General features: G+C 40.2%; 1 protein-coding gene across 10 annotated transcripts in view; it reads left to right on the top strand.

Moving 5' to 3' along the window:
* The window catches only part of LOC120544010 (unconventional myosin-XVIIIa-like), a 62930-nt gene that overhangs the window by 23363 nt on the left and 20802 nt on the right, over window positions 1-18765 (top strand). For 9 of the 10 annotated variants that reach the window (XM_039777496.1, XM_039777497.1, XM_039777501.1 and 6 more), the window contains 15 exons: window positions 656-749; window positions 1167-1359; window positions 3688-3774; window positions 5584-5722; window positions 7026-7185; window positions 7285-7471; window positions 7590-7815; window positions 7957-8066; window positions 9211-9276; window positions 10746-10874; window positions 16367-16510; window positions 16696-16785; window positions 16970-17089; window positions 17191-17308; window positions 18565-18692. In XM_039777496.1, the coding sequence (XP_039633430.1) occupies window positions 656-749; window positions 1167-1359; window positions 3688-3774; window positions 5584-5722; window positions 7026-7185; window positions 7285-7471; window positions 7590-7815; window positions 7957-8066; window positions 9211-9276; window positions 10746-10874; window positions 16367-16510; window positions 16696-16785; window positions 16970-17089; window positions 17191-17308; window positions 18565-18692 (1991 nt within the window). The remainder of the gene's footprint in view (window positions 1-655; window positions 750-1166; window positions 1360-3687; window positions 3775-5583; window positions 5723-7025; window positions 7186-7284; window positions 7472-7589; window positions 7816-7956; window positions 8067-9210; window positions 9277-10745; window positions 10875-16366; window positions 16511-16695; window positions 16786-16969; window positions 17090-17190; window positions 17309-18564; window positions 18693-18765) is intronic. The other variant, XM_039777492.1, reaches the window with a different exon arrangement.

An 18765-nucleotide genomic window follows, 5' to 3' on the forward strand; every position in this document is an offset into this window, starting at 1 on the left:
GATAAGTACACACACAGTGTCAGGACAAGTAATTTTGGATTTGCTCTTCATTCATTGTCCTTGAAATCATAATTGCCTCACATTGATTTTTCACATGTGTACAGTAGGTCCTCTGACTTCCATCAAGACTGCAAAACACTTTGAAGGGCATGAGGGTACAGTTAAAAGTCTGTCACAGAAGGGATGGACAGAATTTACCTCTGTTTCACCTTTTCTGTGTCTCCCCTCACACATGCCCATACAGTCATTAATGTGTATGCACACATGACAATTTTGCCCTCAGGCTCCATAAACTCACTATTTTGTGTGATAGTGTAATTAATTGGTAAGGTTTAACAGGTGGCCATTGCCGCTGGGCACAGACATGAGTATGCACTGTTTGATCTGACGGAAACACCTGAGTCCTAAATGACACTACTTTACAGAGACTATTTCAGACCCAATTTGAATACTTTATGCCTGCCATTGGGCATACTATGCACAAATATTATGCTATTGTGCATCGTTTTAGAAACAAATGTTGTGACCATAGCTTTTACAGCTCAAAACATAGACGTTCTTTCTTCTAATTCAATAGGTTCTCATGTTCTTTGTTGTGCATGTTGTTGTGAACTGGCTATTTCTGATTTGTTTTGTGTCTGGCTGCCTCTCATAGCAGGATCCAAGGCTACGGCCATGGAGTGTTTAGAGGCCATGGCATCTGGGCTTTACTCAGAACTCTTCACTATCCTAATTTCTTTAATAAACCGGTTAGTATTTTTTATCCACTTCTTTTCTGAAGCTATATCAAATTGAAGATGGCATGTTTTTGGCTGCACCGCTATATAATGGAAACTTGCAGATGCCTTGTGCATCATTTGAAAAAATACCTTTAATTCTGTATGGCATATTTGATACGTTTCTAAATCTTGGCATTTTAAATACAATTTTACATTACTGTAGTTGTTTTTAATGGCTTTACGTAAAGGGTATTTCAGGAGTATAATATGATATTTTATTTTAGGGCTTGGGTTAAGGTTTTAGAATAGAACTAGGAATATGTTAAGTGAGGGTCAACGTTAGGGATGTGTTGGAGAGAGCTAAGGTTAAAGCTAGGGGTTATATGCAGTGAATGCAATCAATAACGTGGTCTCAGTGTGTGTGTGTGTTTGCCCTGTGTGCTTCAGGGCCTTGAAATCCAGCCAGCACTCCCTGTGCTCTCTGCTCATTGTGGACACACCAGGCTTTCAAAACCCCAGGCTGGCTAAGCGCGAGTGCAGCGCAACCTTTGAGGACCTATGCCACAACTACACTCAAGAACGTTTGCATTCCCTCTTCTATCAGCGGACCTTCGTTCAGGAGTTGGAGAGATACAAAGAGGTAAGGACGTGAAGTATTATGCACCGCGCGTACACAACGCCTCATTCTCATTGTCTCTTTCTTCCTCCTACATCTTTCTCTCTCTCCCTGTCTGCTGCTTTCTCTCAGATATATCGACTCCAAAAGTGTATCTGTACACACACAATACACTATTCCTCCCACCTGTCACAAGCTGTGACAAGCCAAAGTAGTTCATGTGTTAGACCTTCTCATTAGCGATGCCAGTCTTCAGCTCCTCTGTCGAGATCAAAGTAAAGTCACTCACAACTGCCTTCGGGAAACACGCCCAGCTGCACAGCAGTGGTGTTGCTCCCTGATGAAGAAACTATTCTTTTCCTGTCCTCCTCTGAGTTCTGTCTAGCAGTGCTGGACCACGATAACTGGGTACAGTCATCCCTAAGAAATTAAGATATTTAAGGATATATATAAGAGTTACACTAACATAAATATATCTATCCATTACTGCTGTCCCAACTCTAATCTCAGAAATATCCTTCTTATTCAAAACTCGGCTGATAGCACACTAAAGTAAAACAGAAATCCTGATCATTATTACTTTTAATACTGTGAACAAGGATCCTGGGATTTCCCACCCACATTCCCACACATATCCTTTGCCTGGGAGAAAGGGAATTGGAGCGAAATGAAGTATTTGCATAAATCTGTGTAGTGTAATTCTCTCTTGTCAGTTCATCTTGGAAATATAAAAAGCTGTGAAACTGTCATTGAAAACTGGGTCAAACTCATTTAAAACAGCACACAGTATCAACAATGGCATTGACAGGCAGGTTAAACTGCGAAAACCACAACAGGCACATGCTTTATATTTTCGAATTAAATGCAGTTGAGCGCTGCAACTATGTGGATAGTTTTTGTACATTCTCTGCACATTGACTCTCCACAGCAGAGAACAAAAAGTTATTTAGGCTACTTCACATACACTGTCAACTGGAACACTGGCATCTGTCACGGCCACACTTTTAGCACTGCCAACATTTCCCCACATTCCTAGTCCAGCCTTTGTCACTGTGAGCTGCATTATGCCTGTTTTGCTCTGGTGAAGGTAATTTACTGTATTTATTTCCACTTTTATCCCAGAAATGTCATTATCTGCAACAGTAATGAAATCTTTTCGGGTTTCCATTTACCTATAAGAACAACAAGTAAATGTCAATCATTCTCTTTATGGTAATAGATTTGTTGTGGCTTTTAGTTTTTTCTTACATCTAATATGCCATTGTTTTTTTTCATTTCAATATCCATAAAAATCTTGAAGGTTATTTTGGCTGCCTGCACCTTCACTCGGTGCAGCGGCACAGCCATCCATTCATGATGAAGGGGACTCAGGATTTTAAATTACTTGGATGACTGGCACCTGTGTACATACAGTAGTTGTGGGACCAGTGCTGGTCTCTATTGTCTCATCTGGAGAACTTCCAGTACCTGGGGCTAACCATTATTCTTATTCCTCCCCTTGGGCGACAGTCACACACACACACATGTCTAATAGGATAAAAGTATGAAGTGATGACATTTTATACCCAAAAGGTCAAAGGTCAACTTCCCTGTGACATCACAAAATGCTTTTTTAGCCATTATTCAACGCCATAGCTCAGGAACAGAAGGGGAGATTTTTGGTCCAATACTGAATGGATGACTCTAATTTTGAAACTGTGGTGATTGTATAGATATTCTGTGCTGTCAGTTTGAAGATTTGCGTGAAGCATCCATGTTTCGCCAAATAATAAGCTTTATATTGTTCATTAAATCCTTTCAAAGTCTTCACTACTTATATTATATGAGTCTGGACAGACATGGATGTAAACTGCAAATTGACTGGTTGACAGAGGCATACAACTGCAAGGCAGTAATTCTAGTTTATTACCAATTAATCTGACATTATTTTTTCATTTAATTGTTTTGTCTATAAAATGTCAGAAAATAGTGAAAAATGGCCAGGTCCAAGGTGAGGCGTTCAAATGTCTTTTGTCAGACCAATGCTCCAAAGCCCAAATATTGTAAAGTGTACTATCATATAGTATAGATGACAGCAAATGAAAATTTACTGAAACAAGAATCAATTATCAAAATAATTGATTACCACTTAATGAATATCAGGCCCCTCTTGATTACACATATTTGTCTATGTCCCTTAAAAGATCTTAACCTAGGGCTCCAAAGTGACCAAAACATGGCTACTAACTAAGCAAATTTATTTTTTCATTGTCTTTTATTTTAACTTTCCAAAAAAAAAAAAACTATGTATATCTCATGTTTCTTTTATTTAGTATTATGACAAGTCATGTCAATCTGCCTGTCTTCCTTCAGGAGAACATAGAGCTTGCTTTCGATGACACAGAGCCCAGCACGTCTCTGTCTGTAGCAGTGGTAGACCAAGCCTCAAGCCAAGCGCTGGTAAGTTCAATGTTTTCATGTGTCTGTTGTCTTCATTTCTGGCTCAAATTTGAATGCGTAAATCTGGCGTTGCCTCAGAATGCTTCTCAGAACACCTAAAAGACTTGCATCCCTTTCATGATCTATTTTCACATGTAATCTCTGACCACCCTTTTCTTTATTCAACTAGAACTATTATCTTTTAGCATCAGAAGTTTTGTGCGAGTGTTTAAATATTGAAAGGTATTTGGCAGAGGCTCAAAAGAGAGGGCAGGAGCAGGAAAAGAAAGGTTATAGAATTGACTTCAAGAAAGAAAATCGATGTTTGGCCTCTGCAGCCTGTGATCTGCACCATGGAAACAGAAATGGCAGAGTTTAGAGAATCATGGATCACTTTGGTGTATTTCCAATGTGTTTGATTTGAGTGTTTTACTTTTTAAAGGGTGCACACTCTAATGGGAATGTCATCAGAAGCATTGAACTGTAGTACATCACACTAAAAACAAAAGGGAGGAAAAAAAACACAGATTCTTCAAAGTCATTTCTAAAGTCAACTAAAGATCTGCTGCTTAGAATGAAAAGACATGTTGATCCTAGATTTTTTTCACTCATGTTTATTTCTCCTGTTGTAGCTCAGATGTCTGTTATCTGTTAACAGCCTTAATGCTCAATTCATTGCAAGCCTCATAGTTGTCATATGTCTCCTCCAAACTGATGCTCTGTGTTGTATTTGAAGTCAGCGTTGTGTGCACTGCTGATAAGGATGTCTCCAGTGCAGCTTCCCGATAGCTGCTAAAAACTGTTTTTGGTTTCGTGAGTTTGGTTCCCAAGCTCCCATGATGGATTCAGGCTTCAGCCATGCCAACCAAGCTGGCTATCTCCGTGGCATCGACAAAACAATAGTGTCTTTAAATGTCTTTGCACAAAAAGTGCATCATTTAAACTAAGTTGTCCAGTAAAAATTTTTTTATGTATTTGAAAGTAAAGCTGTAATGTTCTAAGTCACATTTACTTGTTTAGTATCCAAAACCTTTCCCATCCCATGCACTTATTCCATGATCATCAATGCTGGAGTGAGTTTCATTTTCTTCTCCGTGTCACAATAATTGTAACACTAATTGTTTTACTTTTTAATCCATTTTCCCCCACCACTCTCCGTATTCATGAGCTTTTTTTTTCTTTCCATTTGGATTATAAGGAAAGGCTAATTTAATGATGCCATTATCACAGCGACTGCCGGAGGGTGCAGAAACCACAAATGCTTTTGAAAACTTTCATTTCTGATGCTAGTAGTACCATGAGGCCTGTCACAACCGGCTCATGCTGGGAAAACATACAGTGCAGCACACTACTTTTGCTGACATTTAGTAGAGCATACTATTTTATGAAACACTGACTATAGAGGCCAGCACTCAGCATTTGAAGGACAGTTTATTTTCAGAATCTTTCAAAAGTCGCAATATTTTGTAGTTTTTATATACCCAGGAGGTTGATAAAAAAAGGATGAAATATCTGCTGATTCATTAATGTGTTCCCATTAAACGCTAAACCAAGCTAAATGTCCTTGAGGTAGTTTGTTACTCATGTGTGGGGGACTGTGGGTAAAACATAATATGTTTTGTGTCAAATAGTTGAAATGGAATGTGAGGTAAAGGTACAGCGATGGTGGTGGCCTTCGGTAAATTTTGGTGAGACAGCCTTCTTTACGCATGTACTATTGTTCCTGAAGGATTAAACGTAAAACATAACATCTTGTGTCCACAGTAGGATTGCACTAAGGAGCTATGACCTGTGTGCATGTGCGTGTACATATACGTGTTTATTTGACAGGTGCGGACAGTGCGAACAGATGAGGCACGGGGCCTGCTGTGGCTGATGGAGGAGGAGGCGCTGCAGCCTGGGGGGTCAGAGGAAACCCTGTTGGGACGTCTCTTTAGCTACTACGGACCTGCTGAGGGCGAGAGTAAAGGCAAGGAGAGGACAAACGCGCACGCACACACACACACACACACACACACACATAAACTCAGAGTTTAAGCTAATACAACGCAAGGCAAGCGTTCTACTTAACGGCCTTTAAAGAACTGGATTGAAAATTCTTATATGAAGAATTCATGTGTACTGATTCATGTGTGCAAAGATCTTTATGTGCTCAAGTGAGATCTGGTGTTTTGCCTTTAACTATTGAAACAGGACGATATGTTAATGTAAAAGAGGAAAAACGGATCTGTCCTATGTGTTGTTTGAATGATATAGAAAATTAGTTCCATTTTGTTTTCTATTGTCCTTTTTATTGTGAACAGCGTGATTTTTTGTTTTGTAGGATAAAAGCAGAGATTGATTTGGTAAATATGGATGATGCTCAAAGATTGAGATGGCTGTTCATATATGAAACATATAAATTAGCCAATTATCTAGATAAAGCTTGGGAGAAGAGGAAAAAAGCTCTTTATCGAGATGAAGTGTAGATGAGAATTTGTTGTTTGTGTGTGGTATGTGTGTACGTGTATATACATATGTGTATGTGTATATGTGTGTATATGTATATATTTGTATTCATGTATTTCTCCGAATGATTTGTACATGCATCAGGAAGATGTTTGTTAAATAAGTAAATTTGTGGTGTCTTGTAATCCCATGTGGGATGGGCCAAAATGTTTGGCATGACAGAAATAAAACATAACTAACTAACTAAATAACTGTACTTTATATTTAAAACAAAAATGCTGGTGTGAGGTGTGAGCTTTCATCTTTGTGACATGAAACATTATGTGTAATTTATGATCATTTGTGAGAGTAGAATAATTATTTACTCTCTTTGACAATATTTGCCACCTCCTTACTACAGGTTTAATTTTAGATAAAGGAATTTCCCCGTTTAACAATTTTTGAGACTATAGTCAGTGAATACTCCTCTGTGAAAGTGTTGTTTCAGCCTTCAAAAATAACAGCTGAAAGCTTCATATTCATACTCTTTATATAGGCCAGATTTAAGCTTTTCTCTTTTTATCCGTATCTCTTTGATAGTCTGCCGAATGAACAACTAGGTTGGGAACAGATTGACTTTTATTATTACTGTATCAGTAAAGTTTATGTAGGTTTGTGACAGCCTGTGCATACCAGAGTAACGAAGACAAGGTGAATCTTTGAAAAACCCTTCATGCAGACTGTCTAACCATTTTCCTAAACTTCTGAAGGAAACTGCTCATTTTTGTCATTTGTCTCTCTGCGTGAGCCAGGGAATCTCACACTACCTCCTGCATTTACAACAGGTCACACTTTCCTCCTGAAGAGTGAAAAGGATCGTCATTTCCTGCTGGGCCACAGCCACGGGACTGACTGGGTGGAGTACGATGCCTGCGGGTGGCTCAACTACGCCAAGCACAATCCTGCATCTACCAATGCTCCAAGCCTGCTGCAGGACTCCCAGAAGTAAGCTTCACACATGCAGGAGCAGAGGGTTTTCACATGAAGTATTACTTTAGTGAATTCTTTACAAAACGTTAGGCTGAAGTAATGTAACTCTTGCAGGAAGATCATCAGCTCGTTGTTCACGGGCCGAGCGGCTGGAGCCACTGTTCTCTCCGGTTCCATTGCGGGCCTTGAAGGTGTTTCCCAGCTGTCGTTGCGACGGGCCACTAGCATGAGGAAGACTTTCACCACAGGGGTGGCTGCTGTCAAGAAGAAGTCTTTGTGTATCCAGATAAAGCTTCAAGTGGTGAGAGGAGAGGATGAAACTAATAGCATTTGGTTGTTTTAGATACGTCTTTAGATACGTCTGTGGAAAATATTGCTCTGGCCTACCAGAGTCCCTAACCCTGCTCTATATTTTCCAGGATGCTCTCCTCGACATGGTGCGGAGGTCCAGGATTCATTTTGTTCACTGCTTATTGCCCAAGGCAGATGCACTCAAGGCTCTGAGTGGATCCATGTTCAAAGGAGGGGAATGTGAGGCTCAAGGGGAGACTGGAGATCCCGGCTTAATGCAGCTAGATGTTGCCTTGCTCCGTGCTCAGCTGCGCGGCTCCAAGCTGCTGGATGCTCTACGGATCTACAGGCAAGGTGAGGTAGCTGCCTAACTCACATACTAAGGACAGGCATACAAATACAAACCACTCCTTGTTTTCATAGGGTCCCTCCCAAAATATCACTCTACAAACATTTCCAGAACCTAATGTTGTTATTCGGTTCTGACCTTTACAGGTTACCCCGATCACATGGTGTTCTCTGAGTTTCGAAGGCGCTTTGATGTGCTGGCACCGCACCTCACCAAAAAGCATGGGAGGAATTACATTGTGAAGGACGAGAAGAGAGTAAGTCCATCAACGAGAGAGAGGAAAATGTACAGCTCCGGCAGTGGCCAAGCACAGTGAAGATTAATGTTGTGAAGAGGCAGCTTCATTACATCTGCCCCTGATTTGTCAGCAGTCAACTGACAGAGAAATAAACCCTCATTTATCAGAGCCATTGCAATGATATAATCAACTTAACCTTATCAGAATCATGCCTGTTAAAGAGGGAGATCGGTAATGTGGCTTAGAAAGTGCTTCACTGCGTTCAGCGCTACAAAATACCATTCAAGAAGATGTACTTGTGATCTACTGTAAGCAATAGGGAACTAGCTGCCAAGATTTCCCCAGTTGTTTTGACAGTACTGGTGCTTTTGTTTTAAATGTATGAATAATGATTGTAAAAAAAAAAAACTTTAGAAGATGCTTGGTGCGAGTTTTAATCGTAGAAGTTAACTATCAATGAGGTCTTGCTGTGCATTGGTCCTCTGCTAGAGAAGCCCAGATTGAAGTACAGCAGAGAGAAAAAGAATTACAAAAGTTTGTTTCTAGAGAGAAATGAGGGTGAGAGAGTAAAATAATGGGGTTAAGGGAGAGAAAAGCTCTTTTTCCCCTGTGTCTGTGTTTTGTGGCTGAGTTTCTGTGGAAACACTGGCAAACAAAAGCCCCTCAGTGCTCGTGGCAAACCTCTCCTGGGGTAATCTAGATGTGGTCTTTCAGGCTGGAGGCTCAAGAAGAAAGAGGAGACTGAGACAACAATGCACCTACAGTATACAGGCTGGTAGATCAACAGGGAGAGGCTCCAGACTGGCTGATATTGTACCTCTGCATCGGCTTTATGTGTTCAAAGACTACCAGGGGGTCATGAGGAATATGCCAGGAGCAAGTGGATTATAGGGGGGGAAAGTTGTAATTGGTGTGTGGTTGGGAGGGTCTGAGGAGCCAACATTTCCCCAAGCCTACCGACTTACTTTCAAAACGAAATCCAGCCGGAAATGGATGTGAGAGAAGAGGGGGGAAACTGCACTGTACCATTAGTTCAGCATGTTAACTTAGGGGAACTGCGGACCACTGAAGTGTTGCGGTGTCAGTAGAAGTTCCCACTGGATCCAGCAGTCAAAAGACTAAGTGTGTGTGTATGTTTGTGTACATGTGTGCCTTTACACAGGCTGTGGAGGAGCTACTGGAGTCCTTGGATTTGGAAAAGAGCAGCTTCCATATGGGTCTCAGTAGGGTAAGTAATGCCACCACATATCAAACAAATGGACACTTTTAAATTATTGAAAATACCTTTTCTGTGAATCAAGGTTTTACTCTTAAAACTCGAAGCACAGAGCTGCACAGCTCTTTTTATCCTTGTATTTTTGACTTAAAAAGACACTTGCTGTCTGGGGGAGTGTGTCTTTCATTACACCTGTTCCCTCTTTGAGGTTTGTTTGTCATCCTGTTTTTTGGAGCGTTGCCAAGCCTTGCCCCTTTAGCCAGTGGCTACCCGAGAGGCATTTATCTACCCTGCCCGACTGTGTGATCGCAATTCTTTCTTTCTTTTCAGGTCATTAGAGCAAATTCTCGCAACTGATAGCCCTCTTTGTTTTTCCCCATCATCGTTGTAAAGTAATCACAGTAAACACTGCCTGGCACACTGAGGTCTAATCCTATCAGCTGGAAAGTGGCCATCAGCCAAGAAGGAAATCAAAGGAAACAATAACGTAGAAAACTGTGGAACTTGTGCTCCCAGATATGTGCGCTGTACAGGCCCCGTTTTAAAACACACGACACAAGAATGGTTTGGAGGCAGCTTCACATGGTGCAACACTTTGAAGTGTGAAATGGGCTGAGAAGTAGACAAGCACAGTTGGCCATTCACACAGCATATTCCAGTGGCATCCTAGTAACCTGCCTCACTTGCATGCCAATTACACCAGCCCCATACTATCTTACAGCAGTGGAATTATGGCTCTTGACAGGATAAAATGAGCCATTAGAGATAGCCACGTGTCTAAAAACAGCATAGCTGTATACATTTTAGAAAGTACTACAGTACATGCATCTGATGATGACAAATAGCTTCTTCTCAAACCACTCAGCAATTTGAAAAGTATTATTTTCTGATGTCATTGAATGCCTCACTCGTTCTACCTGCTGGTTTGCAGATTCCCCCCCTACTGCAGCTGCTTGTTCATTTCCAGCTTCTGCTTGGTTAACAAATCACATATGGATTTGGTCATTTATAAAGCATTGGGACTTGTATAGAGAGCCCTTGGGTGGAGACAGTCCATCATCCATCCATTTTAATAGCTTGCTGCCATCATATCTGGATTGCATTCACATTGCCTAATCCCTCTGAGGTTTAGACAGGCCGTGACGTGACCTGCTTTATATTGGCTGTTTACCTGTGTTTTACCTTTAGCCTAGATTAGAAACAGACAAGGCTGATTGTCCGAGATAATAACTTCATCACAGCTTTCTCACTTAGATAAGACTCACTTGTCCAGGGATTACACTGCCTCTTATTGATTTACTGCTTCAGTGCACTTATTTACTTTTTAACTCAGTTCTGTTTCTATTTTGCTCTAAAGCAGGGCCTCTAAATCCAATTTCCTCCTGGCTAAAATAAGCATCACATAATATCTCAATAATGAGAGCATCCTTTGCTAATACATTAATTTGATTGTATGTGTGTGTGTTTGTGTTTTGTTCTAGTTGTTCTTCAGAGCCGGCACCTTGGCGAAGCTAGAGGAACAGAGGGATGAGCAGACCAAGCGTAATCTCACCCTGTTCCAAGCTGCCTGCAGAGGCTACCTGGCACGGCAAGCCTTCAAGAAGAGGAAGGTAGGCAAGACGTCGACATGAGAAGAACAGCTTGGTCTTAAAGTTAGTCCAAGCCCAAAACACCAAGGATATAGTCATCTAAATTGAATAATGATATATAGTATTTATTGATCATGTATTTCATCCAAATCATCATCTGAATGTAGGGCTGGGCGATATGGACATATTTTTGACCAAATACCTCGATATCGATACCACAACGATATTGTAGTGTTGACTATTGGTGCTTTAACAAAAATATTTACACAATGAGATTTTTGATAAATAATCATCAATAATGTGGATATAATGACTAAGTGGGTAAAGGCAAATAATAGAACAGTTACAACAGTCTGGTAAGTTCAGAAAATGACATCACTTTACTGTAATGCAGCCTTTAAAACCAGGAAAAGACACTTATGCCATATCACGATATTACGATATCCAAAATCTAAGACAATATCTAGTCTCATATCGATATATTGCCCAGCTCTATCTGAATGAGAGAAAATATATGGCAAGACACGAGTTACAAGTGCAAAAATAAATGTGATACTTGCAAAAGCAAACAAAGTAAGTATCAAGGTCCATTTTTCTGCGTTGCTCTTTTATTTTTTATTTTTATAAAGTAGTTGAAGAATGTGAGCCCCAGAAGCCTTGTTGCCTAGCAGTCCACCAGGAGTTAAGAGTTCTTTGTTCAGAGCTAATTTTAGCGCCTGTTTGCTCAGCTTTTTGGGTAAATCTAACCCTCTCTGCTGTAAATCTTCAACTGATTATAAATGTGTTCTCTAAATCTATTGCCCTAACCCCCTTCCTCCTGTTCTGTAATCCATCCAATCAGCTCTCCCAGGGGGATATTTGATAGTGATACATCCACTTCTGTTGCATTTGATCAAACTGCTCCCCTTAAATGCAGCCTTATAAAACATACTGCTGACTCACACACCCATGTGCTCCACCCATCTTCCATTTTTCTTCCAGCATGTGATGGGTCCATCTCTCTGGACCTCATACATGTCCTCTTTTGATGTATAGGGCCCTGCAGTCCTTCTCCCTCTTTGTGATTACTATTTAAGTGAATGTGCCGCTTCAGCTGGCTAGTGATGAACAAGCAGAAACAGAATCAACATTGCTGCTCTCCATCCAGTATGACATGCTGCTATTGAGTAGATGTCATATATATGACGTCAGTAAAACTATTAAATTGTCATCTTTGCAATAAGGTAAATTACTATGACCTTTTTATATTACTGGACTTCCAGCTTTCTTCTGTGTTTGGTGTTTTTACCATAAGGGTCTGAGTAATGGAGGTTGGTTGAAAATGGGGGAACCAAGCAAGGCCAATGTATTTTCTTTACTAAATCCAAAGGTCATTCTTCACACATTGAAGCAGACTAAGAGCCTAGTGCTTCATAATCTGTGAGAACTTGAAGTAAATTAACAGCAATGAAACTATTCAAAAATGCTAGGCAACTGTGCAATTACAAAAGTCATTAGCATAGAGGCAATGTTTTCCCTCTGCCCCCATGTGCCCCCTATGTCCTGCAAATGCAACTATAATAGAAGAAGAGACTTTATTTTCATTTTATCTTGCAATTTCGTTGCTCTTAAACTCAATGGAGGTTGGCAAGGTAAGATGTAACATACAATTATGAATGTGATTGAATGTGACCGCAGATTCTATCAAGTGAGGGTTATAGGATGATGCTTATTTAAACTGTGCAGATGAATATGCACATTATTGTCATGGACATACCTAGCTTCTCTCAATCACTACAATGAAAAGAAAAAACTTTATCAGCAGAACACACACACACACACACACACACACACACACAAGGCAGACGCGCACACACACACACACACACACACACACACCCACACACACACACACACACACATATATCTCACGCATATATATATATATATATATATATATATATATATATTTCAAATTCCAACAACCAGTTGTAATACATTAAAGGAATAGTTCAAGATTTCTGGAAATATACATAATATTTTGCCCAAGTCAGATGAAGCTTGATGCCACTGTCATGTCTGTATGGTAAATATGAAGCTACTTCCAGCAGCCAGTTATCTTAGGGTAGCACAAAGACTGGAAACAAGGGGAAGCATGGTTCTGTCCACAGGTAACAGTCCGCCAAGTTACGTGCCAGACTGCCAGACTGGCACGTAACCCCTTGTAAAACTGGATTTGTATGGCTTAAACATATAACGCTTTAACTAGTGAGCACTTATAATTACAGTGACACAAATTTGCTAAAAACTGTTTCTTGATTCTTATGACATTGTAAATCAGGCCATTTAGACAATCCCACAGTGTAGTTAAAATAATTTATGATAATATCAGAGGATGATAGATCACTGATAAGACTTTTGAAAAGCCTTTCAGGCTGAGCTATGTCTTATGCTTCAGAATATACAGTGCACGGCCCATTCTTATTTAGTGTCTGGAGCAGCTTGGTGCAAGTATTCACTGCATTGTAATAGTCCAATCATGCATGATCAATCTCTAGTCTTTCCAATAATTAAATGATTTGACAAGTCATAGCCCTCTAAAAATATAAATCTAAGCTTTTAACATTATTTAATTGTGCACTGTAGAGAAATCAAAAATGAGGAGCAGTGCCAAGTTAAGTTTTCTTCCCTTTGCTTTCCCCTTGTTTTTCACCTACTGCTCAAACAACCAGAATATGCTGGAGTTATTACTTTTCAGTTGTTACATGTGTGGCATACCATCTCTTCTTGCAATGATTACCTGAAAGGCTATTTTTCCCCACTGAATCTCATTCTGTTGATATTATTCCTGATTTAATTAATCACCACCAGAGTAATGGAACACAAGCAGGGCTGTGGAATGATTTTCATCTCCCCTTCTCTCCATGATTTACAGAGTGTGTTTCTCTTAGAGTAATCATCGCATAATAACACCCACTTGCGCCTTTGCTCTTCCTCTGTTATCTCTTTGTGACTATTGCTATTGCCCCATTGCCTCTTGTACTGTTTGAAGTTTCCAGTCTTACTGTAACAGGTACAGTAGATAATACTGTGCCTCTGGAACAGTGCGGATGAGTTCTGGTGAAGCCTCTCAGACCCTTGCTGGTTGATGTATATAGATGTGACAGAAAGTCACAAGTTCCCTTGATTGATATTCCCTGGCATGTTAACCTTGTGAAGCTGTGCCAAGTCCATATGACATTAAATGACAGAACCATAATTTTCCTTTTTTTTTCTTTTTTTCATTTTTCAACAGTCTCCTCAAGGGGACAACCTGACATTTTAAAAGTCTGTTATTTTGCCTCAGCAGGCTTTCACTCAGTGCATTGGGAGTTTTGTCCTTCAGGTACCCTTCAGTTATATGCATTGAAATCAGTGTAAAGCAGCAAGCATTAGCTCGCTTTAGCCTAGTGATACTATACAGCACCTATTCATTTTCCCCTTCATTGCAACAGTGCTCACTGAATTTTAAGATATACCTTTTTTTTTACCTGGAACTATGGGTTTGCATAAATGAGATAGCCTGTAAAATAGAAAATATAGAAGAAACAAACACCTCCCACTGTAAAAGTGTGGATAGGCTCTGCATTGTGTCACAGATTAGGTATATTTCTTGTATAATGTGTACCGATTAACAGCTGGCATTAAACATCTTTGCGCTTTATTTGTATTTAAGGGTTGTAATGTAATTTAATAGTATCATGATAATGATGTTGGACAGGCAACACTAGGTTCGTGATTAGGCCATACTGTACGTGTAATCAGAGATGCTGTCCTTTAGCAAGGCATTATTTCATGTTGAAGAAATCCTCAGAAACTAAGCATACAATAGTTTGCTTCAGAAGTGGGATCAAAGTGACATCAGGCAGTGCTGCAGTCATATATCACAGCACACAGATGTCTCACAGGTGTACAGACATGCTTGCATACTGTACATACACATGCCCACACACTAAAACACATTTTTAACTCTGATTGAAATGTAGAACATTGAGGAAGAGAATGGAAACATACTTTTGTCTTAATCTTGGCTCACAAACCTAATTGGCATCACCCTGTTTTACAGCTGTCACAACCTCTTACAGTAATGTGATATGAATACCAAAATGTTTATCCACGGTGTTCATGCAGTATAATCTTTTGTTTGTTTTCTATTCATTTTAGACTAAATATGACAAGTGAGACCTGTTTAAAATTTCTGTCAGAGATTTGCTGCATTTTGCTCCATGTCAAGGCTTTTACTGTGTGACAAATCCTAATTGATCATAGAGAGTGCCTTTAGGGCGAAATGTACCTGATGCTGAGAATCGCGTCGGTCTAATTGGGTTTGCCCATAATCTGCTTCTGCTGCTGTTGCTGGAGAGCCTCATGCATAAGCAGCATGGAAATTGTGTAATACTTGGAATTAGCTGCCAACATGTTTGATTTAATTAATCAGAAATTAGCTTCCAGTCTTGGAAAACACACTCTGCAGAAATTCTCTAGAGGAAGCTGGCAAGTCCTGGGCTAGCTGCTAGCCCATACACAGGCAATATAACACAAGAATGAGGAATGAGATGTTTTTTCAAACATTGTTCATTGGTGGTGAGGATGATATGGCAACAGTAGATTTATTCAGTAAAGCATTTATTCCAGTGAGTAAATAAGAATTTCCTTATTTTCGGGCATTGTTTCATTGACTAAGGGTGCACTAAAAATAATTTATTTATTGTCAACTTGCGCAATAAACTCATTGCGAAAGACTGCGACACATTGTGAAAGACACTCAGGGATTATTTTTTTTAGTTGAAAGAGAGTATCAGTAGCAAACTGCACTTTAAAATAGGGCTGCACAATAATCACAATTTTATCGAGCGCAATATTTGTTAAATGCAAACCATTTTGGATTAAGTATTGTGGTGCTGCATGTCTCAACTTACAAATCGTATCAGACTAAATCTTTGTTTGGTACAGCTCCTCGGAAAAATCACTCTATAATCATTTTCATTTTAATATTTTGCAATGAAAATGAGAATAATGATACAAAAATGATCATTCCCTCCAATATCTTGAATCATATCGCAAACACAATATCAGTCAAAATAATCAGATATTTTCCTTATGTTGCGCAGCCCTACTTTAAATTTTAAAGCCTTTTGTGTTCAGTTCAATTTGTTCAATAAAATAATGTTGAAAATAATTGTTCTCATGTCATGGACCTTTAGACACTGCTGTCCTGTGATATCTGTGCATTACATTATCTCTTCCTACTACATTTAACACCATGTGATGGACAAATTGCAGCAGTCAAGCTATTGTTATGTCTGTTGTCTTGATTATGAAGCAATTATTTGTGTAGAAGATCAATTTACAGATACCTTACAATTCATTTCACACTACCTATTACACTACCATTGACTCAATCTGTGTATCTATGTGTGTGCACACTACAACAAACACTCGTATTCCCGAATGTGCTCCTGTTTGGTGACTTCTTCTCCGTATGTGTGTTTTAGATTCAGGATCTAGCAATCCGCTGCGTCCAGAAAAACATCAAGAAGAACCGTGGTGTGAAGGACTGGCCATGGTGGAAGCTCTTCACCACAGTCCAGCCCCTCATTAAGGTCCAGCTCACTGAGGAGCAGATGCGAGGCAAAGACGTGAGGAGGCCTTCCTGTGTGATACCCCCCCCCCACCAGATTCCTTTCAGTCAGAAAGCCTTTAATCCACTTCTGCCACTGCGGAGTAGAACTTCCTGTTATTCATTTTTAAAGCGTTTCTTAATATTTCACAGTTTTACCTGGAACATTACACATTACCTATATAGCTACATTCTTTGCTCCAGGAGGAGATACAGCAGCAAAAATCGAAGCTGGAGAGGGTGGAGAAAGAGCGGAATGAGCTGAGACTGAACACGGATCGATTGGAGAGCAGGGTGGGTCCCTTCACCTGTGGCAATGCATGCTGGGAGGATGGTGTTTAAGATTGGTGGCGGAGTTAAACTTTCATTTCTGTTAAAGATTTGATCACCTACTTGTACAAGAACGGTGGCGAGTATTTTGTAGTTTTGTATTACACCCTGTGTGTGTGTGTGTGTGTGTGTGTGTGTGTGTGTCCAGATCTCAGATTTGTTGGCAGAACTGGCTGATGAGAGAAGCACTAGTGAGTCAGCATCCCAGTTGCTGGAGACTGAGACTTCAGAGAGACTCCGCATGGAGAAGGACATGAAGGATCTACAGGCACATATACACACTGACATAAACACACATAATATTTCAAAAATTCCAACGTAAATGTGACTGACAAGCTCTTATTTTGATTGCTGTGTGAACCATTCCAGGCTAAGTTTGACGCCATGAAGAAACAGTTAGAATCACAAGAGATGGAGGTGATGGAAGCTCGGCTCATGAAAACATCAGAGCTCAACGGGGAGACGGATGACGACGACGACGATGCTGGTTAGTTGAGCTAGAAACTGCTAGTTGCCATTTGCAGGTGACACCATAGACACCGGAGACATGTCATCCATCCATGTTTCATTCTGCCCATTCTATGATGCAGAAAAACATTTCTCTCTCTTTGGAATCACATCCTTGGTCATCAGTTTTTTTAAACATTTGTTTTCAATTCCCTAATTAATTGGTCCTTCTGACATTTTCAGCAGCTTGCCAAGACCTGCCTAATGGGCATGTCAGCTCAGGTCAGAAGCATATTTTACTCAACCGCTCATACCAGCATTATGTGCACAGTTTGAAAAATCTCCCTTATACTAATTGTAGCTGCGGGAATTAACGGCTTTGTTTCACTGTTCCAGCAGGAGACATGGCAGTGACACTTGGTCACATCTTGCATAATGCGTTTAAGTATATTTTCCACGTTTGGGATTTACCGCTAGGGGATTAAGATGTTCGCTCCCAGGCATACAACTAATGCCTGTTGCCGATTGGTCTCCACCTGCTGGGAAAGAGAGCTCCCGCTGAGAGAGAGCATATTGCCCACGGGACTTTTTTTTTCTTCCTGTGTTCCCACCCCCCTTCAACCCACCTCAGCAGACAAGCCATTACAGAGCATATCAGAATTCTTAGATGAATGAGAAAATAATCGTTGGGATCAGAGCTGGTGGCCCTGCAAGTTGTCATTATGCTATATATATGCTAATGAGCAGCACTGATGGAGGAGCTGGTGCTGGTATGTGAAGGAGAAATGGACAGCCTCTAAAATGATAAGGCTTGGAAATGAACCTGAACCTGAATATCTGCCTGGCCGCTGTTATAGTTCTGATAGCCTCTGACAGCTCCAGAATTAGGGTCGGCTAAGAACTGTGGAAAGTGCCACTTAGACATGTCCTTCTCTAACCACTGTTGTGTGTGTGCTCTGAATTCTTACCTGAGGTTTATCCTAGATTAGAGCTTCAACGCAAAGGCTGCTTTGTAGTTTTCTCTTGAATTCTTTTTAACTTATAAGGTCAGGATTTGATGAAATACATTTTATTGCCTTAAAGATTATATTATTTCAGTCCTTGAATGTGATAACCATCACAGCCAGCACAGTGAACTCCATAATCCACAGCATCCATCATTTCTGAGCTTTTGAGCCTTTTTCGTCTGTATACCGTGCTAGATCTGCATTAAAGGCTTGGACATACTTTCCACGTAGGCAGGAGACACCCAGAATGTCACACAGACATTTTCTAAATTGTATGTCTTTCCTTTAGGAGGCGAGTGGCGGATAAAATACAACCGAGCCATTCGTGAAATGGACTTCACCAAAAAGAAACTCCAGCAGGAGTTTGATGAAAAGCTGGAGACAGAGCAGCAGAGCAAAAGACATCTTGAGAGAAGGGCAAGAAACTAAATCAAGTTTATTTTAATGTGTGGTTACCACACACTTCTATAAATGTGATAATAATGGTATG

The sequence above is a fragment of the Perca fluviatilis genome, chromosome 16, assembly GCF_010015445.1.
Source record: "Perca fluviatilis chromosome 16, GENO_Pfluv_1.0, whole genome shotgun sequence".
NCBI lineage: Eukaryota > Metazoa > Chordata > Actinopteri > Perciformes > Percidae > Perca > Perca fluviatilis.